At 52.7% G+C, this 24,136-nt stretch overlaps 1 protein-coding gene across 1 annotated transcript; it reads right to left on the reverse strand.

The window, feature by feature from the left end:
• Positions 1-3,641: 3,641 nt before the first annotated feature.
• On the reverse strand, positions 3,642-13,518 carry S1PR2 (sphingosine-1-phosphate receptor 2). The gene is made up of 2 exons (XM_002761704.7): positions 13,391-13,518; positions 3,642-6,834 (listed from the first exon to the last, which is right to left on the reverse strand). The coding sequence occupies exon 2, from the start codon at positions 6,790-6,792 to the stop codon at positions 5,731-5,733; it is 1,062 nt and encodes a 353-aa protein (XP_002761750.1). The 5' UTR covers positions 6,793-6,834; positions 13,391-13,518; the 3' UTR covers positions 3,642-5,730.
• Positions 13,519-24,136: the final 10,618 nt, after the last annotated feature.

Genomic DNA, 24,136 nt, shown 5'->3' on the forward strand with positions numbered 1-24,136 from the left:
TAGGCACGCGCCACCATGCCCAGCTAATTTTTGTATTTTTATTAGAGACGGGGTTTCACCTTGTTGACCAGGATGGTCTCAATCTCTTGACCTCGTGATCCACCCGCCTCGGCCTCCCAGAGTGCTGGGATTACAGGCGTGAGCCACTGCGCCCGGCCTGCCAAGTAATGTTTAAGATGCTAGAGACAGCTGGGTGCGGTGGCTCATGCCTGTAATCACAACACTCTGGGAGGTTAAGGTGGGAGAGCACTTGAGGCCAGGAGTCTGAGACCAGCCTGAGCAATATGGTGAAACCCTGTCGCTACAAAAAATTACAAAAAGTGGCTGGGGCTGGGCGCTGTAGCTCATGCCTGTAATCTCAGCACTTTGGGAGGCCGAGGCCAGTGGATCACGAGGTCAAGAGACCATACTGGCCAACATGGTGAAACCCTGTCTCTACTAAAAATACAAAAAACAATTAGCTGGGCATGGTGGCACACACCTGTAGTCCCAGCTACTCAGGAGGCTGAGGCAGGAGAATTGCTTGAACCCAGGAGGCAGAGGTTGCGGTGAGCCGAGATCGCGCCACTGCATTCCAGCCTGGCACCTGGTGACGGAGCAAGACTCCGTCTCAAAAAAAAAAAAAAAAAAAAAATGTGGCTGGGCACAGTGACTCATACCTGTAATCCCAGCACTTTGGGAGGCGGACAGATCACAAAGTCAGGAGTTTGAGACCAGCCTGGACAATATGGTGAAACCCCATCTCTACTAAAAATACAAAAATGAGCTGGTCGTGGTGGCATGCACCTTAGTCCCAGCTACTGGGAGGCTGAGGGAGGAGAATCACTTCAACCTGAGAGGTGGAGTTTGCAGTGACCCAAGATTGCGCCACTGCACTCCAGCCTCGACGACCGAGTGAGAGCCCATCTCAAAAAAAACAAAAAAGTAGCCCAGAGTGTTGGCACCTGCCTATAGTTCCACCTACTTGGGAGGCTGAGGTGGGAGGATGGCTTGAGCCCAGGACGCTAAGGCTGCAGTGAGTTGGGATTGCGCCACTGCTCTCCAGTCTGGGTGACAGAACCCGACCCTGTATCCAAAAAAAAAAAAAAAAAAAGATGTGAGAGAGCTATAGATAGCCAGGAAAGGTGGCGGCTAACACCTCAATCTCTAATCTCAGCACGATGCGAGGTTGAGGTGGGCGGATCTCTTAAGCCCAGGAGTTCAAGACCAGCCTGGGCAACACAGCAGAACCCTGTGTCTACAAAAAAAGAAAATTAGCAAGCCTATAGTCCCAGCTACTAGGAAGGCTGAGGTGGAAGGATCACCTGAGCCCAGAAGGATGAAGCTGTAGTGAGCTGTGATTGCACCACTGCACTCCAGCCTGGGTAACAGAGTGAGACCTTGTCTTAAAAATAAAAAATGCTAGAGATCCATTAGTAAATAAGGCAGGTGCAGTCCTATCTTCACGGTGCCTGTATTTTAATGAAGGTAGAGACAGATAAATTGATTTATATTAGGTTAGTGCTAAAGTCATTGTTGTTTTTGCCATTAAAAGTGACTGGTTCTTTCTCCGGGTGTGGTGGCTCATGCCTGTAATCCCGGCACTCTGGGAGGCTGAGGCAGGCAGATCACCTGAGGTCGGAGTTCGAGACCAACCTGATCAACATGGAGAAACCTCATTTCTACTAAAAATATAAAAATAACCAGGAGTGGTGGCAGGCACCTTTAATCCTAGCTGTTCGGGAGGCTGAGGCAGAAGCACTTGAACCTGGGAGGTGGAAGTTGTGGTGAGCTGAGATGGCACCATTGCACTCCAGCCTGGGCGATAGGAGTGAAACCCTGTCTCAAAAAAAAAAAAAGTTACTGGTTTTTGCCATTACTTTTAACGGCAAAAATAGCAATGACTTTTGCACCAACCCAATACTATACCACCAGGCGATAAGAGGGGGTGGCTAGGGAGGACCTCTCTGAGGAGGTGGCATTTGAGCAGAGTCCTGAAGGCAGAAATGGAGAAGCCTGTGGGTACTTGGGGAAAATCTACTGGCTCTGACCTGGCCTGTGCCTCTTTCCCCCACCCCACCCCCCATCCCATCAAGGGTTCAGGTTTCCAAACAGAGGTTGTTTTCTCAACTGCTAGAGAAGGGGAATTCCAATGGGGGTTGCAGGCCCTCAGCCTCTGCCATCTGCCTTCTCTCCCACTGGCTGTCCTGGCCTTTGAGCTGGTGTTGCTGTGTAGGGCTCCAGCTTGGGGGCCGAGTCCTCCATCAAAGGGTTCATGCCTGAAATCCCAGCATTCTGGGAGACCAAGGTGGAGGTGGGAGGATCGCTTGAGCCCAGGAGTTCGAGACCAGCCTGGGAAACATAGAGAGACCCCCCCCTTGCTACAAAAAACAAACAAACAAACAAACAAAACAAAACAAAAATATATACACAAAAATTAGCCAGGCCTGGTGGTGCCTGTCTGTGGTCCCAGCTACTTCAGAGGCTGAGTAAGCCATGATGGCACCAACTGCACGACAGCCTAGTGACAGAGCAAGACCTTGTCTCAAAAAAAAAAAAAAAAGCTCCAGACCTGTCTTCAAAGGAAAGGAGCCACTGAGCCATCTGCCTGCAGACAGAAGAGTACAGGGAGCCACTGAGGGACCCAGCCCCAGCGGCATCCCATCTTGGCTTCTGGTTCCTGATGAACCTCATGGCTCCTCCTTCCATTGCAAAGAGGGGGCTGAGTGGCCTCTCTTTCTCTCCCTTTTTTTTTTTTTTTTTTTTTTTTTTTGAGGCAGAGTCTGGCTCTTTCACCCAGACTGGAGTGCAGTGGTGCAATCCCAACTCACTGCAACCTCAACCTCAACCTCCCGGGTTCAAGAGATTCTCCTGCTCAGTCTCCCAAGTAGCTGGGACTACAGGTGCCCACCACCACACCCAGCTAATTTTTGTATTTTTTGCAGAGACGAGGTTTCACCATGTTGGCCAGGCTGGTTTCAAACTCCTGACCTAAAGTGATTCGCCCACTTCAGCCTCCCAAAGTGCTGGGATAATAGGCATGAGCCACCACACTTGGCTGAGTTGCCTCTCTCTAGCAACTCTCAATTGCCCAGTGGTGGGTCTAGTGTGGTCTGGAGTCAGCCTGCTTGGGTTCAAATCCAGACAGCTGTTGCCCCAGTTAGCGCTGTGTGACTCTGAGCAGTTTGCTTGATGTCTCTGAACTCACACCTCCGTAAGAGTTTATAATAACTTCCACTCCTGAGCAGTCAGGTCTTCATGCCCAGGAAGTGCTTGGTGAACACTGAGTCCCAGGGTGGGTATATGGATGGTTTGTATCCCACTCAAACCATCTCTGCAGCTCCCCTAGTAGATACATAAAATTGGGAGGGAGAAGGAGCCTCCCACCTCCAGCCAGCCTGTCTCTTTCAGAGAAAGCAGGGAGATCCCAGGTCTAGTTAATTCCTGGGAGGGGCAAGAGAGCAGCCCCTGGGAAGGATCCCGGTTGACCTGTTTTCTCCTGGCTCAGGCCAGGTTAAGGGTGTCAGGGGCACAGAAAGGGAAGGTTGGCAAAGAATGAGTTACCCAGGCAGCCACCCCCTTCCCATTCCATCCAGCCCAGCCATGGGGCACTCCTGGGAGAAACTGTTCCCTTAAGCCTGAAAAGACGCACCAACCACCAGAAAGAGAAACTGAACCGTTTATTAGCCTAGATCTGGTTCTCAGGCATTGGGGTTCGGGGGTGCATCTGGGGAGCTCTATGAGAGGAGACAAGCCCCTGACTGGCTCCTTGCCCCCCAAAGACCTGCTCCCCCAGCCTTTGCATTCACAAGAAATTACTTTGAGGCATGAGGTTTTCTTCCCCCAAGGTGAGCTGCACCCCAGCTCTCCCATAGGGGGATGGGCAGGACCAGATCCCCCCCTGACTTTGGCAGCTTCAACACGAACTTGAGAAGACCCAACAGCATTCATTCCAGGGGAAACATGATGGGGAGAGGGGGTCAAACATCACACCTACGCACACACACAGACACATAAATACACGTTTGTACCGTAACAAACCTTCCATTATCCACAGGGTTTAGCGAAGTTCTTCTGGGGCAGATTAGGGGAGAACGTCCCCAGGAAATGTCCCTAGCCACCACCACTCCCATGCTCCATTCAATATAACTTGAAAGAAGAAGGTTGGGCGTGGTGGCTAATGCCTGTAATCCCAGCACTTTGGGAGGCTGAGGCGGGCAGATCATTTGAGGTCAGGAGTCTGAGACCAGCCTGGCCAACATAGTGAAACCCCGTCTCTACTAAAAATACAAAAATCAGCCAGGTGTGGTGACAGGTGCCTGTAGTCCCAGCTATTCAGGAGGTTGAGGCAGGAGAATTGCTTGAACCTGGGAGGCAGAGGTTGCAGTGAGCTGAGATCGTGCCATTACACTCCAGCCTGGGTAACAGTGAGATTCTGTCTCAAATAAACAAAACAAAACAAAAATCTTGAAACTTTCCCCCCAAAAAAAACTCTTGAAAGAAGACACAGAGGGGCTCAGGCTCAAGACTTCACTCTGTCTTGCTTGGGAGACCGGGTACTTCAGCTGAAGCTGCAGGTGTGGAGCTGAGACTAGCTGAAGGGTGGCTGTTTTTCAAAGGGGGATGTCTGTGCAAACATTGACCCCCTAGAATTTTCTCAAGTTGCACCCGCCCCACGTCAAAGTCCCAAAGCCCTCCACAGCACCCTCAAGCTGATTTTCCCATCTCTGGTGATTCCTCTGTGCCCCAAATAGTGCAATCGACCAATGAAGTGTGAGAATGAGGAATGGGCCTCAGCGCCGTCCCCGTTCCACTTCTAGCTGTGGTTTCCGAGACTCAGAGAGACGGGAAGAAGTCCGAAATGGAAGCTGATGAAATTTGGGGAAGCTGTGGATTTGGGCCCCGGAGGGTCAGAGAGAAGGCCTCTCGCTCTTCGGGACAGTGGTTCTGAAGTTGCATGAAATGACCCAGAGAAGGTGGCAGGAGGGATACATTCGAAGAGGAGACATCAGTGCAGGGCTGGGGGCCAGAAAGGAAAACGTGGTCATTCTTTGTGCCCCCAGGCATGGGGGTACCATGGTGGCTCACGCCTGTAATCCCAGCCCTTGGGAGGCCAAGGCAGGCAGATCATGAGGTCAGGAGTTCGAGACCAGCCTGGCCAACATGGTAAAACCCTGTCTCTATGAAAAATACAAAAAAAGTTTGCTGGGCATGGTGGCGGGAGCCTGTAATCCCAGCTACTTGGGAAGCGGAGGCAGGAGAATCGCTTGAACCCGGGAGGCAGAGGTTGCAGTGAGCTGAGACCTCTCTGCTGAGTTCCAGCCTGGGCAACATAGCAAGATAAGAAAGAAGGAGAGAGGGAGGGAGGGAGGGAGGGAGGAGAAGGAAGGGAGGGAGGGAGGGAGAAAAGAAAGGAGAAATCCTTGGTACCAGGTAGTAAAGTGCTCCTGCCTTGAGCTCCCCTAAATTCTACCTGCCGTCACTCTGGCTCTTCACAGGTGCCCTGCCCTGGCCTCCCCAGGATCCAGTTCTAAAGGAGTCACATTTGCCACCACACTGGCCTTCAGGACCCGACTGCTATGTGACTAGTCAGTGCCTTATCTGGCCTTTCCAGGTGTGAAATACTTGTAACATCACCCAGGTCCGTGGGGTGGGGCATCTGGCTCAGCAGCCCCTCGTCTCTGTCTGGGGTCACCCAGTGGCCTCTCTGTGAACCGCTCTGTGCCCTGGCCTGGTTGTTCCACCTGACCCTCAGACCCCCGTGTTGCCCTCCAGAAACGTGGGCGATGTGGGCATATGCATGCCTCTCTCCAGGGAGCTGGAGCTTCGGAGTGGCAGGAGGCGGTGGCCCGGGGTCCCAGACCGCCTGCGTCCTTGCACCCCCGTCCCCCGCCGCCAGCACTGCAGCGGCCGAAGCACCTCCCGCCGAAGGTCCCGGCTGCGCCACGTGTAAATGACAGGGTTGAGCAGCGAATTCAGGGTGGCAAAGGCGAAAAAGTAGTGGGCTTTGTAGAGGATTGCGCAGGAGCGGATGGGACAGGCATAGTCCAGGAGGAGGATGCTGAAGGCGGGCAGCCAGCAGACGATAAAGACGCCCAGCACAATGGTGACCGTCTTGAGCAGGGCTAGTGTCTGTGGGCCGGCCACGTCAGCGTGGCTTGAGCGGACCACGCAGTAGATGCGCACATACAGCGCCACGATGGCCAACAGAATGATGGAGAAGATGGTCACCACGCACAGCACATAATGCTTGGCATAGAGAGGCAGGACGGTGGAGCAGGCCTCGAGGTGGCCCAGGCAGTTCCAGCCAAGGATGGGCAGGCCTCCGAGAACCAGCGAGATGAGCCACGAGGCCCCGATGAGCAGCAGCATGCGGCAGCTCTTGTCACTGCCGTACAGCTTGACTTTGGCAATGGCCACGTGGCGCTCAATGGCGATGGCCAGGAGGCTGAAGACGGAGGCAGAGAGCGTGATGAAGGCGGAGCCCTCCCGGGCAAACCACTGCACAGGCGTCAGCCTCAGTGTGACAGAGCCGGAGAGCAGGGTATTGGCTACGAAGGCCATGCCTGCCAGCAGATCAGAGGCGGCCAGGTTCCCCAGGAACAGGTACATGGCCGAGTGGAACTTGCTGTTGCGGGCCACTGCGATGAGCACCAGCAGGTTTTCCACCACGATGGCGCAACAGAGGATGATGATGAAGGCCGAGGCCACCTGGCGGGAGCTCGTCTGCTGCGTTTCCAGCGTCTCCTTGGTATAATTATAGTGTTCCTGGACCTTGTTGGGGTTCAGGTACTCCGAGTACAAGCTGCCCATGGTGGGGCTCAGAGGCCCGCTGGGGCCATGGGGCTGTCAGAACTGCAGAGAAGACAGACAGACAGTCAGAGTTGTGGCTGTCCCTGGGCTCTGGCCTGGGATGGGCTGAGACTCCATTTGCCATTCTGTTAATCCTCGTGGCATGGCCACAGGAGTTCAGAATCATAACCATCCCCACTTACAGAGAAGAAATCAAGAGAAGTTCATTCACTTTCCTAAAGTCTCAAATCTAACCGGCGTCAGGGCCAGAAAGACTGGCTCTGCAGCCTTGGTAAGCCCTAGGCTACACGCTTTCTTATTTATTCTATTTATCTATTTTTTCAAGACAAGGTCTTGCTCTGTCATTGAGGCTGGAGTGCTGTGGCACAGTCATAGCTACCTGCAGACATAAACTCCTGGGCTCAAATGATCCTCTCACCTCAGCCTCCCACTTCAGCTTCAGCCACAAGCACATGCCACCACACCTGGCTGATTTTTGTTTTTTTAGTGATTGGGTCTCGCTGTGTTGTCCAGGCTGGTCCTGAACCCCTGGCCTTGGGCAATTCTCTTTGGCTTCTCAAAGCAATGAGATTACAGGCATGAGCCATGACGCCTTGCCTATTTTAATTTTCATTATTATTTTCTAGAGATAGGGTCTTTCTCTGTCACCCAAGCTGGAGTGCAGTGGCATGATCATAGCTCACAGTTGACTCAACTCCTGGGCTCAAGTGATCCTCCTCCCGCCTCAGCCTCCTGGGTAGCTACATGCTTTCAAAGGAACAGAAGTTCCCCCAAATTGCGTGAAAAATATAATGTGGGGCCGGGCGCGGCGGCTCACGCCTGTAATTCCAGCGCTTTAGGAGCCCAAGGCGGGTGGATCATAAGGTCAGGAGTTCGAGATCAGCCTGGCCAACATGGCGAAACCCAGTCTCTACTAAAAATACAAAAATTAGCTGGGCATGGTGGCGCATGCCTGTAATTCCAGCTACTTGGGAGGCTGAGGCAGGAGAATTGCTTGAACCCAGGAGGTAGAGGTTGCAGTGAGCCGAGATCACACCATTGCACTGCGGCCTGGGAAACAAGAGTAAAACTCTGTTTCAAAAAAAAAATAAAGATAAAAGAAAAATATGTGGACTTCCAGAAACCTTGCCCAGCTACCCAGAAAGCAAGCCTTAGGTAGGGCCTGGATGATCTCTTTTCTGGAACACACAGGCACCTGGGGCCTCATGCTGACCTGGGTCACCACTGATAGCTCCTACCCCTGCTCATTCGTTACCACCCACTAACCCTGGATTTCAGGCTGAGTCTAAGCCTTGAAGCCACGGGTGCTCCCAAGATAAGGTCTTGGGGAGACACCAGGGCGGCCCTGAGGTTCAAACATCCCAGAGGTCACACCATCTTCAAGGACATAGACCTTGGAGGCAATCCAGAGTGTGCTCCCATTTCACCTCTGAAACACTGGCCAAGTCCCTAGACGCTGTGTCAGCCTGAATGTCCTCATCTGTGCAATGGAGAGAAGAAAGCCCATTTTGTGGGGTGTTGGGAAAATCCTTTTAAATGACGCATGAGGCACGTTTAGCTCACAGTAAGCACTCAACAAATACTGGCTAATGTTATTAGTTCCCCTCTTCCCTCCAATCCTTTGGGAAGAGAAGGGATGTAAGCCAACCAGGCGCAATCTCCAACAGCCTGTTCTCATCAGCACCATCTTGCTCTGCCCTGGGACAGAAGGCCCCATGGGGATGGGCAGAGCCCTGGCACCCCCTCCCCAGCCAGGATGAAATCCAGATGTGAGGCCTCCCGAACAAAGAGGGTGGAGTCCTCACTCTGCAGTCACATCCGGTGTGAGGAAGGCCTGATGGGGGGGTGAGGAGGGGAGAGTTAAGATGGGAGAGACCCAAACTGGGACGTCCTGGCTGGGAGGATGGGGCAGATTTGCTGAAGTCATGTGAGCCCTGAAGGGGCGTGCAGCCTCGCTGGGAGGGGGTAAGACATTTGTTCCATGAAAGCCTGAGTCACCCCCACCAAGGAAAACTGAGCTGTGGGGGCAGGGGGGAAAGGGCGGGAAGAGGCACTTTTGGGCAGAGAGGATGAGAGGCAGACACCATGGCCTTCCCCCAGCTTGGGGGTAGGGTTGGGGGGTGTCAGAAGAGCCGGTGCAGTGTATGCCTTTCATGAAGGGAGAGGGAGGAAGTTCCAGCCCTTAGCTAAATGGCAGGGAGCGGAGAGAATAGGGGGAGTCCTCCCCAGGTCCCTAGAAACACATCTGGCAAGGAGTATGTGCACCCTTCCAGAAAATTCTGGTTAGGCCAGTTCTGAGCCCAGGAGTGATGAGGGCTTCCGGAGTCACCCAGCCATTGCAGTCCCTGGCCGCCCCCTCCAAGGGGCATTCTGGCCCCTGGCTGGACAGAGGCAGCTGCTCTCCCAAGGGCGGAGGGACATCCGTCCTAGTTTGGGAACAGACAAGAGCTTGTGCACGTCCCCGGGGACTGCTGCCCCTCCCAGATCGCCACACAGAGGCCCCTTGTTCCCTTGCTGGACGGAGCCCCGGGCATCTTGATGCCCTCTGCACGCTGCAGCCAGTCCCAGGCAGGCTTGGGCCCAGACTGCAGCCAGATCAGCTGCGGCCGTCGGACCGGAAACAGCCGGCGCCCTGATTGGCTCATTTTCAATCCCAGGACACTGAACGATTTGCCTATTGGCCCGCGCTTTCCATCTTCGGCCTCTGATTGGTCCAGTTGAGGGCGCTCTACGGCCAGCCCTACTGATGGGTCCTTTAAAGGCAACGGGAGCTCGGCGCTTTCCAAGGATAGAGTTAATGCTGTGTGGACGTCCCTAGAGGCAGTTTGAACTGGGTCTGACCGCTGGGTCACCCGGCCCAGACGCCCCCAGGCTGCCCTGGCGGGCTGAGCCCCTCTTGGAGTTCATAAGTAATAACAAGGTCCCTTTGCAGGCCTGGGAAGCACACTCGCCAGTGCAGCCGCCGCCTCTGCCGCTCACCAAAAGATTTACTGTGGCTTCCTGGAGAAATAAGAAATGTATTCAGGCCGGACGCGGTGGCTCACGGCTGTAATCCCAGCACTCTGGGATGCCAAGGTGGGCAGATCACCTGAGGTCATGAATTCGAGACCAGCCTGGCTAACATGGTGAAACACCCCCTCTCTACTAAAAATACAAAATAATAATAATAAGCCAGGCATGGTGGTGCACGTCTGTAATCCCAGCTACTCGGGAGGCAGGATAATTGCTTGAAGCCGAGTGGCAGAGGTTGCAGTGAGCTGAGATCTTGCCACTGCACTCCAGCCTGGGCAACAGAGCCGGACTCTGTCTCAAAACAAATAAAATGTGTTCAGCTCTTGCACCCCAGGGACTGACCAAAAAGTCTGTCTTCCCTGAGAGGAAAACTGGGGGCGCTGCACTCTCACTTTATGCAGCCCCAGGAGGCTAAATGGCATCCACAGAGGGAGAGGCAGCTCTCCTAGAGAAGGGGAAACTGAGGTCCACATTCTATCCAAGCCTCATTTTAACCACTAGGACTTGACTGAGGTAAGTACTTAGGCGGTTGACACTTCCCAGAAAGAGGAAGCAGGCGCTGAGGTTGGAGCTGGCAGAAGAGTCACCCTCTAGGTGGATGGTGGCCTGGCCTGTATCCCTTCCCTGTGTCAGACTACCAGGTTTTGAGAAGGAGACAGAGCCTATCTCCTGGTCACCTTCACCAAGGCCATCCTGACTCAAATGGAACAGGAGGGACAAGCGACGGGCTTTGGAAGGAAGGGAAGAGAGAGAGACTCAGACGAGTGTTTGGCTGGAGATTAGGAGAGGGGAAGGCTAGAAGAAGCCTCAGTGGCTTCTGAGCTCCTCTCCACCCCCTCGCAGTTCCAGAGAGGCAGGCCCTGTGGTTACAGTTTCCCCCGGTCCCCCAGAGAAGGAGTTTCGCTCTGTCGCCCAGGCTGGAGTACAGTGGCGCCATCTCGGCTCACAGCAATCTCTGCCTCCCAGGTTCAGGCGATTTTTGCATGTGCCACCACACCAGGCTAATTTTGTATTTTTAATAGAGACAAGTTTCTCCATGTTGGTCAGGCTGATCTCGAGCTCCCAATCTCAGGTGACCCGCCCATCTCAGCCTCCCCAAGTGCTGGGATTACAGGTGTGAGCCACCGCGCCCGGCAGCCACCCTACCTTTTGGTTTCCCTGTGGCTGTCAGGATCCCTTACCCTGCCGTTCCCTACCAAGCAGCCAGGGGGAGCTTTTAAACTTGTAACTCCATGTCACTCCATGACTCCAAATTCTTCCATGGCTCCCTATACCCCAAGTAGCATGGCCTGTGCCCACAAAGCCTCCTCCCACTCAGCCTCCTCCCACTCTCCCCCAGAGCCATTCCACTCCAACCACTTGAAGCTTCCTCCATGCCACCCCACTCCTACCTCTAAGCCTTTGCCCTTGCTGTTCTTGGGGCATGCCCTTGCTGTTCTTGGGGCTCGCCCTTCCCCAAAACCTTTTTTTTTTTGAGACAGAGTCTCTCTCTGTTGCCCAGCATGGAGTACAATGACACAGTCTTGGCTCACTGCAACCTCTGCCTCCCGGGTTCAAGCAATTCTCCTGCCTCAGCCTCCTGAGTAGCTGGGATTACAGGCACGCACCACCACGCCTGGCTAACTTTTGCATGTTTAGTAGAGACAGGGTTTCACCATGTTGGCCAGGCTGGTCTTAAACTCCTTATCTCTTGATTCGCCCACCTTGGCCTCCCAAAGTGCTGAGATTACAGGCATGAGCCACCTCGCACGGCCCTCCCCAGAGCTTTTGTTTTGTTTTTTGTTGTTGTTGTTGTTTTGAGATATAGTCTCACTCTGTTGGCCAGGCTGTAGTGCAGTGGTGTGATCTCAGCTCACTGCAACTTCTGCCTCCTGAGTTCAAGCTATTCTCCTGCCTCAGCCTCTCAAGTAACTGGGATTGTAGGTGCCCACCACCACACCCAGCTAGTATTTTTAGTAGAGAGAGTGTTTTACCACGTTGACCAGGCTGGTCTGGAATGCCTGATCTCAGGTGATTCACCTGCCTCGGCCTCTGAAACAGGTGTGAGCCACCGTCCCTGACCGTTCCCCAAATCTTTGAATGACTGTCTCCCCATCTTTCAGGTGTCTATTTAAAGGTCACTTCCTCAGAGGGGACTCCCCTGACTGCCAGTCTACCGCAGCCGTCTCGCAGCCTTTCCTAACCGCGGAATTTTGTATCTGCACAGCACTTGCCACTATCAGAGACTATCATGGTATTTCTCCTTTTCTGTCTGGCCTTGCACCTAGAATGTCAATGCAGAAGGCCAAGAAGCAAGTCCGTTATCAGCTCCTACAGGGATGCCTGGCACAAAGAAAGCCCTCAGAAAACGTGTGGAATGGGCAAATGAATGAATGATTGAATGAACCAACCAACAAAGGAGACCCCTAGTGGGTTCCCAAGGGTGGAAGCTCCTAAGCTCAGCCCAGACCCAAACAACAACAAAGGAGCCTGGACACCTCTAGTCCCTGGGCAGCGCCCCCCACCACCACCACCAACAACAACCAGGCAAAGCCCAGCGTGTCTCCATGGAGACGACAGCAGGACCCGCCCCCGCGCTGGCCCGCACTCTCGGCCTCCTTATCTGGCCTAGGAATGCGCGGTATCCACACTCGCTCGCGCTGGAGCCACGCCTCCTCTCCCCACCGACCCCAGACCGCCACACGCGCGGGACCCCCACGTCTCCAAGTTGGACTGGAGGGATTCCTCTCCGTCCCTCCAGGGGTCCCGCCTCGAGATTCTGGGAAGACTAGGGGTGGGGGACCAGATCCCAGCAGCAGCTGCACCCCGCGTTACGCGCCTGCCCGAGTGGCCCCACGCGGGAGACCGTGGGCTCAGCGCGTGGAGCATCAGACAAGGGCAGAGACAGAGGAGGGGGTGGAAATCCCCGGGTGAGTCAACCCGTGCCGGAGAAAGGGGCGAGTTCCGACTCTCTGCCGGGCCCGGGGACACGCGGGGTCCGCCCCACGCACCCTTCACCCACGCCCCATCCCTGAGCTGGAATTGAAATAGTAGGCGTCTGAGCCACACGGTGACTTTCCTTTTCCTTCCAAAAGAAAGCCACGCCCCCGCGGGAGTCTGGGGATGGCAAACAACTTGGGGAAACCGAGGCAGAAAGCCCGAAGTGCGACCGCCCTCCCCGGGGGTCCCGCCCCTTGGCTTGGAGGCTCCTCAGCACGCCCCTCCTTTTGCCCTCGCAATAGCCGGAGTCAGCCAGGAGGGGTGCTGCACCCCTCCCCCAAACACACTCCCCAAAACCCTAGTCGCCGGGCACAGCGTCCTGCCTCCCAAAGACTCCAGTCGAAAGCGCTCGGATTCTGCCTTCTCCCCGGCGCCAACTTCCTGCCTCTGAGAAAGGCGGGGAGCGGAATCTGGGGGTTCGCGGCCGAGACAGTGGGGGCTGCCGGGAGTCGTGGAGAGGGCGCACCGTGACCACCCGCTCCGTGCAGCAGGAACCCGCGCGGCGCGTGCGCGCCCCACTCCCCCAGATCGGGCCCCGCAGCTCGGATCCCGAGACTTCAGGGGGGACCGGGGCCCTTTCTGCCTCCTCCTCCCCACGCGCGCTCACCTGGCAAGGCCGACCCGGCTCCCTGCCCTGGCCGGAGGGGCCTTGGCGTCTGCGTCCCTGGGGCGGCCGCGGCTGGGGCTGGGACTGCCCGCCGGGCTCGGCAGCGTCCCGGGGCAGGGACCAGGGACAGAAGTGGGGGCGGGGAAAGCCACCGCTTCTGCCCCCCGCTCGCCCCGCCCTCCTCTCCTCTTTCCGGCTGCGGCTGCAATGAATTCCAGATGTGGCCTGCCGGCCGGGCCGGGCGCACGCGGGGACTGGCAGGAGCTGCACCGAGGGCCCCTTTGTCCGCCCCCCCACCTCTCAGTCTGCCCCTCCCAGCCCCCACCCGTGAGAACCGGTCCGCGCGAGACGTAACGCTGGCCTAGTGACATCACAGTGTTCCTGATCAGGTGGCCTCAACCTGAAACAACTATCTTCAACTCTAGATTCACTCTGGGCTCACCCCTGGGACTCTGGACTTGGAAGAAAACACGAGGTTACCTTTATTTACTCGACAAAGAGCCTTGGAAGTACCTACTAGGTGTCATCTCTGCAATGAGTCATTAAGCACCTAATGTGGGCCCAGCTGGGTGGCTCATGCCTGTAATGCCAGCATTTTGGGAGGCTGAGGTGGGTCTGTCATTTGAGGTTGGGAGTTCGAAACCAGCCTAGCCAACATGGAGAAACCCCGTCAAAAATTAGCTAAGCATGGTGGCACATGCCTGTAATTCCAGCTACTTTGGAGGCTGAGGCAGGAGAATCGCTTAAACCCAGGAGGTGGAGGTTGCCAGGAGCCAAGATCGGGCCATTGCACTCCAGCCTGGGCAACAAGAGCAAAACTTCACCTCAAAAAAAGAAAAGAAAAGAAAAGAAAAAGTGCCTACTGTATGTCCAACCAACAAATAATGAAATTCCTATTAAGTGCAACACCCTGTCCCAAAGACAAAATTGGTCTCTCCCTTTTTCTTTTCTTTTTTTGAGACAGAGTCTTGCTCTGTCATCCAGGCCAGAGTGCGGTGGTGCAATCATAGCTCACCGGAGCCTCAACCTCCTGCCTCAGCCTCCAGAGTAGCAGGGACTACAGATGTGCCACCATGTCTGGCTAATTTTTTGAAATTTTTTGTAGAGATGGGGGCTTGCTATGTTGCCCAGGCTAGTCTTGAGCTGTTGAGTTCAAGCAGTCATCCTGCCTCGCCCTCCCAAAGAGCTGGAATGACAGGCGTGAGCCACTGCGCCCAGCGGATCTCTGCCTTGATAAGTCTCCAGAATTCAGCTGCTGCCCTCTCTCCCTTAGGGAACTGGGGATACTCCACTGTCTATCCTGCCTCTGTAGATCGCTGTCCCCTCTGATAGGGGGAACCAGCAAGGCCCCGTTTGTTCCTGCCTTCCAGCATTGGGCCCAGTCTTCTATTCAGTTTTCCAATTTTCACTCTTTCCTGAGTATTTCTGTGTGCTTGCCTGCACAAATGATATACACCTTCATTGAAAGATGTTTGTGTACAACCAGCAGCTCGACAACAGGATAGGGGAGCCCCTCATTCCCTCACAAACCTTTTGGTTTGTTTGTTTGAGGCAGAGTCTCACATGGTCTCCCCCCAGGGTGGAGTGCAGTGGTGCAATCTCGGCTCACTGCAACCTCCGCCTCCCAGGTTCAAGGGATTCTTGCACCTCAGCCTCCTGAGTAGCTGGGAATACAGGCACATGCTACCACACCTGGCTGGTGTTCTTTTTTGTTTTTGTTTTTGCTTTGTGTTTTTAGTAAAGACAAGGTTTTGCCATGTTGGCCAGGCAGGTCTCGAACTCCTGACCTCAAGCAATCCGCCCATCTTGGCCTCCCAAAGTGCTGGGATTACAGGCATGAGCCACCCTGCCTGGCAACAAATATTTCTGATGCACCTACTGGGAACAGCAGTGATCAACAGAGAAAAAAGAAAAACTCCCTGACCCAGTGACCTTATGTTCAGGTGGGAGACATGGCATTTTATGAGAGGGCCGTTTATGAAAACATACACATCATATGTTATAATCTGGCCAGGCATGGTGGCCAGGCACAGTGGCTCATGACTGTAATCCCAACACTTTGGGAGGCCAAGGCGGGTGGATTGCTTGAGCCCATTAGTTCTAGATCAGCCTGGGCAACATGGTGAAACCCCATCTCTACAAAAAAAATACAAAAATTGGCTGGACACAGTGGCTCACACCTGTAATCCCAGCACTCTGGGACTCTGAGGTGGGTGGATCACTTGAGGTCAGGAGTTTGAGAACAGCCTGGCCAATATGGCAAAACCCCATCTCTACTAAAAATACAAAGTATTACTAGACGTGGTGGTGGGCGCCTGTAATCCCAGCTACTCAGGAGGCTGAATTAGCAGAATCGCTTGAAACTGGGAGGTGGAGGTTGCAGTGAGCCAAGATGGCCCCATTGCACTTCAACCTGGGCAACAAGAGCAAAACTCCGTCTCAAAAAATAAAATAAAAATAAAGAGGCCAGGTGTGATGGCTCACGCCTTTAATCCCAGCACTTTGGGAGGCCAAGACAGGTGGCTCACCTGAGGTCAGGAGTTCGACACCAGGCTGGCCAACATGACAAACCACATCTCTACTAAAAGTACAAAAATTAGCCGGGAATGGTAGCATGTGCCTGGAGTCCCAGCGACTTGGGAGGCTGAGGCAGGAGAACTGCTTGATCCCTGGAGGTAGAGGTTGCAGTGGGCTGAGATCCCGCCATTGCACTGCAGCCTGGGCAACAGAGCAACACTCCGTCTCAAATAAATAAATAAATAACCAATAAATGGAGTAGTCTTGTGTGTACTGATGGGAAATGGTCTTCAACATATTAAGTTGAAAAAGTACAGTGTAGACCAGTATGCATTGCATTTCTGGGGCTATTAATAAGAACTGTATAAACATACACACATTTGCCTGTGGCACGTGGGCCATCTCCGGGAGAAGGCACCAGACCCTAATCACAGTGGTTACTCTTAGGGAGAGGAACCAGGGTGCAGGGAAATGAGGTAAGAAGGGATAGCTTTTCATGGTATACCCTGGAGGGCTGTTTGATTTTTTTTTTTTTTTTTTTTTTTAGATGGAGTCTCACTCTGTTGCCCAGGGTGACATGCAGTGGCACGATCTCGGCTCACTGCAACCTCCCCCTCCCAGGTTCAAGTGATTCTCCTGCCTCAGCCTCCTGAGTAGCTGGGATTACAGGAAAAATTCGCCACCACGCCCAGCGAATTTTTTGTATTTTTGGTAAAGATGGGATTTCATCATATTGGCCAGGCTGGTCTCAAAATCCTGACCTCAGGTGATCCGCCAGCCTCTGCTTCACAAAGTGCTGAGATTATAGGCATGAGCCCTGGCCAGCTGTTTGAAATCATTAGCTTCTATTACTAATTACTAATTCAAAAAAAATGTACAAAGAGATCAAGGTGAGTGGGTCACCTGAGGTCAGCAGTGCGAGACAAGCCTGATCAATATGGTGAAACCCCATCTCTATTAAAAATACAAAAATTATTGGGAGGCCAAGGTAGGTGGATCCTGAGGTCAGAAGTTCCAGACCAGCCTGGCCAACATGGTGAAACCAGGTCTCTACTAAAAATAAAAAAATTAGCTGGGCACAGTGGTGCACACCTGTAGTCCCAACTACTCAGGAGGCTGAGGCAGGAGAATCACTTAAACCTGGGAGGCAGAGGTTGCAGTGAGCCAAGATCGTGCCACTACACTCCAGCCTGGGCAACAGAGTGAAACTCCCGTCTCAAAAAATATATTTAAAAATTTTAAAAATCAGTCATGCATAGTGGCTCATGCCTGTAATCCCAGCACTTTGAGAAGCCAAGGTGGGAAGACCAGTTGTGCTCAGGAGTGTGAGATGAGCCTGTGCAATATAGTGAGACCTCATCTCTACGAAAGAAGAAAACAAAAAATTAACCATTAGCCAAGCATGGTGGTGTGCGCCTGTAGTTCCTGCTACTCAAGAGGCTGAAGTGGGAGGTTCACTTGAGCTTGGGAAGTGGAGGTTGCAGTTAGCTGAAATCATACCGCTGCACTCCAGCCTAGGTGACACAGCAAGACACTGTCTGAAAAAAAAAAAAAAAAAAAATCAAGAATCAACAGGCCAAACACGATGACTCACAACTAAAATCCTAGCATTTTGGAAGGCAGAGGTGGGAGGACTGCTTGAGGCCAGGAATTTGAGACCAGCCTGGGCAATATAGTAAGACCCCATTAAAAAAAAATCAACACATTAATGCTGCATATAGGCATGCAACATGTGTGTGCATGTCTGTGCTAAGCCTGGTGTTGCCTTATTGGTTGCTGCTGTACAAGCCTGACAGTCTGATGGAGTAGACAGGGTAGAAACCAGACAATTATTTTTATTTATTTATTTAGACAGAGTCTCACTCTCTCACCCAGGCTAGAGTGCACTGGCAAGATCTCCGCTCACTGCAACTTCTGCCTCCTGGCTTCAAGGCATTCTCCTGCCTCAGCCTCCCAAGTAGCTGGGATTACAGGCACAAGCCACCACATCTGGCTAATTTTCATATTCTTACTGGAGACAGGGGTTTCACAATGTTGACCAGGCTGGTCTCGAACTCCTGACCTCAGGCGATCCACCCGCCTCAGCCTCCCAAAATGCTGCGACTGCAGGCATGGGCCACGGTGCCCGGCCGAAACCAGACAATTCTAACACAGGGTGATGGAGCATTGAGCCGGGAATACACAGAAAGTCAGAAAGTGGGCTGGGCTCAGTGGCTCACACCTGTAATCCCAGCACTTTGGGAGGCTGAGGCAGGCGGATCACGAAGTCAAGAGATTGAGACCTTCCTGTCCAACATGGGTGAAACCCTGTCTCTACTAAAAATACAAAAATTAGCTGGGCATGGTGGCACGTGCCTGTAATCCCAACTAGTGAGGAGGCTGAGGCAGGAGAATGGCTTGAACCCAGGAGGCAGGGATTGCAGTGAGCCAAGATCGCACCGCCGCACTCCAGCCTGGGTGACAGAGTGAGAATCTGTCTCAAAAAAAAAGAAAGGAAAAAGTCAGAAAGTGACTAGTCATTCTAGACTTTGGTCCTTTTCCTGAGCTCAATTTCAGGGTCTATGGGGCTCTGGGTGAGATCTTTGGGTCCACTTGGACCTCGGCAAAACCTCACCACTTCCTCTACCAAGTGAGAAGTGTTGCCTGGACACTCTAGAAACCAGGTGTTCGACCCGCAAAGGAGGAGGCACCAAGAAAATTAGGTTTTCTGCTTGTCGTCGGAGAGCTATCAGAGCGGAAATCTCAGCCTATGTGGGGACCTGAAGGCTGGGGAGGAAGTGCCTGGGCTGGCTCAGCAATTTGCAGTCTCCCCTGGGACTGGGGGGTTGGCTGGGGGTGATGTCAAGGCCACAGACATATCCGGCCCTCTGCCAGGGGAACCGTGGCTCCCAGACAAAGGTGATATCCCCAGGGACAAGCAGACACACCGACATGCAACTTCCGCCTCCCTCCCACTTCTGGGTCAACACAATGTCTTCACCAGGTCAGCCAAGGGAGCGGCACAGAGGACTGGGAAACGCTGGAGGCCTGGACTTCCTGATGGTCTTGCGGGGGTGGTCAGGAGGAGAGCTTGGCTGACCCTCAGGGGGGCCCCTGAGTGAGAGAACAGTGCAGGAGGAAGGAAACAGGGCCCTTTTCTTGGAGAACTCCCAGCAGGGGAAATAGAGGAGAAGGAAGAGGCTTGAACTAGCTTCCACTAATTATAGGGTCAGTGACAATAATGGCTAACATTCGCAGCCACCGACTGTGTGCTAGGTGTGGCGCTGTGAGTCCTCACAACCTGAGGAAGTGGGTATTATTATGATAGCCATCATCCCTTTTTTTTTTTTTTGAGATGGGGTCTCACTGTGTTGCCCAGGCTGGAGTGCAGTGGCGTGATTTGGCTCATTGCAACCTCCACCTCCCTGGTTCAAGCAATTATTCTGCCTCAGCTTCCTGAGTAGCTGGGATTACAGGTGCATGCTACCATGCCCAGCTAATTTTTGTATGTTTAGTAGAGACAGGGTTTCACCATGGTGGCCAGGCTGGTCTCAAACTCCTGACCTGAAGTGGTCCATGAGCCTTGGCCTCCCAAAGTGCTGGGATTACAGGTGTGAGCCATTGCGCCCCGCCAACCTCATTTTAAAGATGAGAAAAATTGACTGGGTGCCGTGGCTCATGCCTGTAATCCAACACTTTGGGAGATCAAGGCAGGTGGATCACCTGAGATCAGGAGTTCGACCAGTCCAGCCAACATGGCGAAACCCCATGTCTACTAAAAATACAAAAACCAGCCAGGCAATGGTGACGCGTGCCTGTAACCCCAGCTATCTGAGAGGCTGAAGCAGGAGACTTGCTTGATCCCGGGAGGCAGAGGTTGCAGTGAGCCATTGCGCTCCAGCCTGGGTGACAGAGCAAGACTCTGCCTCAAAAAAAAAAAAAAAGAAAGAAAAGAAAAGGAAAACAGGCACACAGGAGGGGTGCTGTCTGAACTGGAGTCATCCAGCTTCTCTCAGTCCAGCAGCCCTGGCCCTCTGTCCTCTTGTTCATTCATTCTCCACTCCAGTCCCCATGCAGCCACCCCCATCTCTGCCCCAGTGGGTAGGAACAGATGAAGGAATGTCCTCCAACCCCCATTCCCACCTTCACCCCAGATATTGTGAACTCCCCCAAATCCAGGAGGCCCAGCCCTTCATCCCAGATCTTGTTGGCCCCACTGCTCCCAAATTCGCGAGCAACCCAGGCCTGTTCTGCACCCTCCCTGGGCCTCCACTGTCTCCCCACGCCCTGACTCTCAACTCTGGCAGGAGGAACTGCCTGGGAATTGTCTGAGATGGATCCCAACTTTCTCATCATTGCCCCAGCGCTGGGGGAAGGGGCCCCGGGGCTACAGAGAAGCTTCCCAGATGCTGATCTTGGCAGGCAAGGGAACTGCAGACGCCTCATCTCCACCACGGGCTCAGGGCCCACTTTCAGCTTCAGCAGTGGGGTGGGGAGGCTCCAGCTGGAGGCCAGCCTTTGCCACGTCTCCATCAGAAGCAGTCTCAGTCCTTTGAGCCAGGGAAGGGTGGGTTCTCTCTCTTCCAGCTGAAGGAATTATGCACAATTAGGGGACGGGGAACCCCAAAAAGGCCAGCTTCTCAGCAAGCCCCTCCCACCCCAGTGTGGTCATGACAGCTGACGTGTGTAACGTGCCAGTTACTGCCCAAAGTGCTTTACAAATGTTGACTCACCCTCAGTATCTCACAGCAGCTCCCTCAGCTAGGGAAAGGAGAGACAAGCTGCAGTCCATCCTCACGACAGAACACCATGCCTGTAATCCCAGCACTTTGGGAGGCTGAGGCAGGCAGATCACCTGAGGTCAGGAGTTCAAAACTAGCCTGGCCAACATGGCGAAACCCGATCTCTACTAAAAACAAAAAAGTTAGATTCTCCTGGCTGAGGCAGAAGAATCGCTTGAACCCAGGAGGTGGAGGTTGCAGTGAGCCAAGATTTGTGCCATTGCACTCCAGACTGGGTGACAAGAACAAATGAAACTCCATCTCAAAAAAAAAAAAAAAGAAAAGACTACATCAAAATCAGAAAGAAGGAAATAGTGATACCTACATACCTAGCCACATGGAGAACTCTCAACACATCAGGATGAGGGAAAGAAGTTGAATGCAAAGGTCACATACCGTGTGATTCTATTTAGTTATTTATTTACTTTTTGAGATGGAGTCTCCTTCTGTCACTCAGGCTGGATGGAATGCTGTGGCGTGATCTTGGCTCACTGAAACCTCCGCCTCCCAGGTTCAAGCGATTCTCCTGCCTCAGCCTCTCCAGTATCTGGAACTATAGGCACACGCCATCACGCCCAGCTAATTTTTTGCATTTTTAGTAGAGACGGAGTTTCACCATGTTAGCCAGGATGGTCTCGATCTCCTGACCTCGTGATCCTCCCGCCTCAGCCTCTCAAAGTGGTGGGATTACAGGCCAGAACCTGTAATAGAACCGAGACCAGCCCTGATTCTATTTCTATAATGTTCTAGGAGAAGAAAAACTATAGGTACAGTGAAATATTGGGACAAGAGGTTGACTGCAAAAGGGCATGGTGGGTCAGGGTGTAGTGGCTCACGCCTGAATTCCAGCACTTTCGGAGGCCAAGGTGAGAGAATCGCTTGAATCCAGGAGTCAGAAACCAGCCTGGGTGACAGAGTGAGTCCCCGTCTCTACAAAAAATAAAAAAAATGAGCCACGTGCAGTGGCACATGCCTGTACTAGCTCTTCTGGAGGCTGAGGCAGAAGGATCCCCTGAGCTCGGCAGTTCGATACTACTGTGAGATATGATCGCACCATTGCACTCCAGCCTGAGCAACAGAGCAAGACAATGTCTTTGAGAGAGAGAGAGAGAGAGACACGAGGGAATTCTTTTTTTTTTTTTTTTAAGTGATGGAACCATTGTGGTTTTGGTTATGTGACTATATATGTTGGTTGAAATTTGCACAACTGTATGTTAAAAAGGGAATTTTTTTTTTTGAGACGGAGTCTCGCTCTGTCGCCCAGGCTGGAGTGCAGCGGTGCCATCTCGGTTCACTGCAACCTCCGCCTCCTGGGTTCAAGCGATTCTCCTGCCTCAGCCTCCTGAGTAGCTAGGATTACAGGTGCCTGCCACCATGCCTGGCTAATTTTTGTATTTTTAGTTGAGACAGGGTTTCACCATCTTGGCCAGGCTGGTTTCAAACTCCTGACTTAATGATCCACACACCTCAGCCTCCCAAAGTGCTAGGATTACAGGCATGAGCCACCATGCCCAGCCGGGAAGATAGTATTAAATCTAAATTGTACAAAAAAACCCCAATACTTTAAAAAAAGAATCATCACAGCAGCTTATTATTCATTTATTTATTTATTTTCTTGATCTTAGCCAAAAGGCCAAGAAGCAATTTTTATTTTAGTTTAGTTTTGGAGACAGAGTTTTGCTCTTTTTGCCCAGGCTGGAGTGCAATGGTGCGATCTCAGCTCACCAAAACCTCTACGTCCCAGGTAGCTGGGATTACAGGCGCCCACCACCACGCCTGGCTAATTTTTGTATTTTTAGTAGAAATGGGGTTTCTCCATGTTGGTCAGGTTGCTATTGAACTCCCAGTCGCAAGTGATCCACCTGCCTCGGCCTCCCAAAGTGCTGGGATTACAGGTGTGAGCCACGGTTCCCGGCCTACTTTTTGTCTTTAAAGATAAGATCTTGCTCTGTTACCCAGGCTGGAGTGCAGTGGTGCAATCACAGCTCCCTGTAGTCTCAGGCTTGTGAGCTCAAGCATTCTGCCCTCTTCAGCCTGCCCAGTAGCTCGGACTACAGGCCCCAGCCACCATGCCCACAGCTAACTTTTACATTTTTTGAAGAGAGTTAGGTAGGTGTCATTATGTTGCCCAGGCTGGACTTGAACTCCTGGGCTCAAGTGATCTTCTTACACAGAAGTGTCTCCAATGGAGGGGATTTAATACAGGGGTCCATTTAATACACAGATTAAAAAATTTAAAAAAAAAAGATGGCCAGGTGTGGTGGCTGTAATCCCAGCATTTTGGGAGGCCAAGGAGGGCAAGTCACAAGGTCAGGAGTTTGAGACCAGCCTGGCCAACATGGTGAAACCCTGTCTCTACTAAAAATACAAAAAATTAATTGGCATAGTGGCGGGCGCCTGTATTCCCAGGCAGGACAATTCCTGAGGCAGGACAATTGCTTGAACCCAGGAAGGGAGTTTGCAGTGAGCTAAAATGGTGCCACTGCACTCCAACCCAGGCGACAGAGTAAGACTCTGTCTCAAAAAAAAAAAAAAAAAAAAGGATGGCGAGATTATTTTAAATTAGCATAAACCAAGCATGGCGGCATACTCGTGTTGTGCCAGCCACTCAGGAGGCTGAGAGAGGAGGACGGCTTGAGCCAAGAGTTGGAGTCCAGCCTGCGCAACATAGCCAAACCTCATCTCTTAAAAAATAAAATAAAATAATAAAAATAAAGGATATGGCAGATCATGTAAAAAATTTTAAATAAAGATTACCATATAGGGCAGGGCGCGGTGGCCCACGCCTGTAATCCTAGCACTTTGGGAGGCCAAGGTGGGCAGATCACGAGGTCAGGAGATCAAGACTATCCTGCCAACATGGGTGAAACCCTGTCTCTACTAAAATACAAAAATTAGCTGGATGTGGTGGTGTGCACCTGTAATCCCAGCTACTCAGAAGGCTGAGGCAGGAAAATCACTCAGACCCAGAAGGCAGAGGTTGCAGTGAGCTGAGATTACACCACTGCACTCCAGCCTGGCAACACAGCGAGACTCTGTCTCAAAAAAAAAAAAAAATACCATATGGGGAGATGATGTCTAATGGGAGGTGCTACCAAGGGCGTGTGGGGCGAAATATCTTGGGCTGGGCCCAGTGGTTCACAACTGTAATCCCAACACTTTGAGAAGCCAAGGTGGGAGGATCACTTGAAGACAGGTGTTTGAGACCAGCCTGGGTTATACAGAAGACCCCCATCTCTATTTTTTAAAATTGTACAGAAAGTATTCATGCATGGTGGCGCACACCTGTGGGTCCAGCTACTCAGAAGGTTGAGGCAAAAGGGTCACATCAGTCTAGGAGGTCAAGGCCGCAGTGAGCTATGATTGTGCCACTGCACTACAGCCGGCGTGACAGAGTGAGACCCTATCTTTAGAAAAAAACAAAAAGAGTCCGAGAGCAGTGGCTCACATCTGTAATCCCAGCACTTTG

Source organism: Callithrix jacchus, chromosome 22, assembly GCF_049354715.1.
Source record: "Callithrix jacchus isolate 240 chromosome 22, calJac240_pri, whole genome shotgun sequence".
Lineage (NCBI taxonomy): Eukaryota > Metazoa > Chordata > Mammalia > Primates > Cebidae > Callithrix > Callithrix jacchus.

Bases quoted from the DNA above. Each gene is read 5' to 3' on its own strand.
- S1PR2 (XM_002761704.7), bottom strand. From the start codon at position 6,792: ATGGGCAGCTTGTACTCGGAGTACCTGAACCCCAACAAGGTCCAGGAA.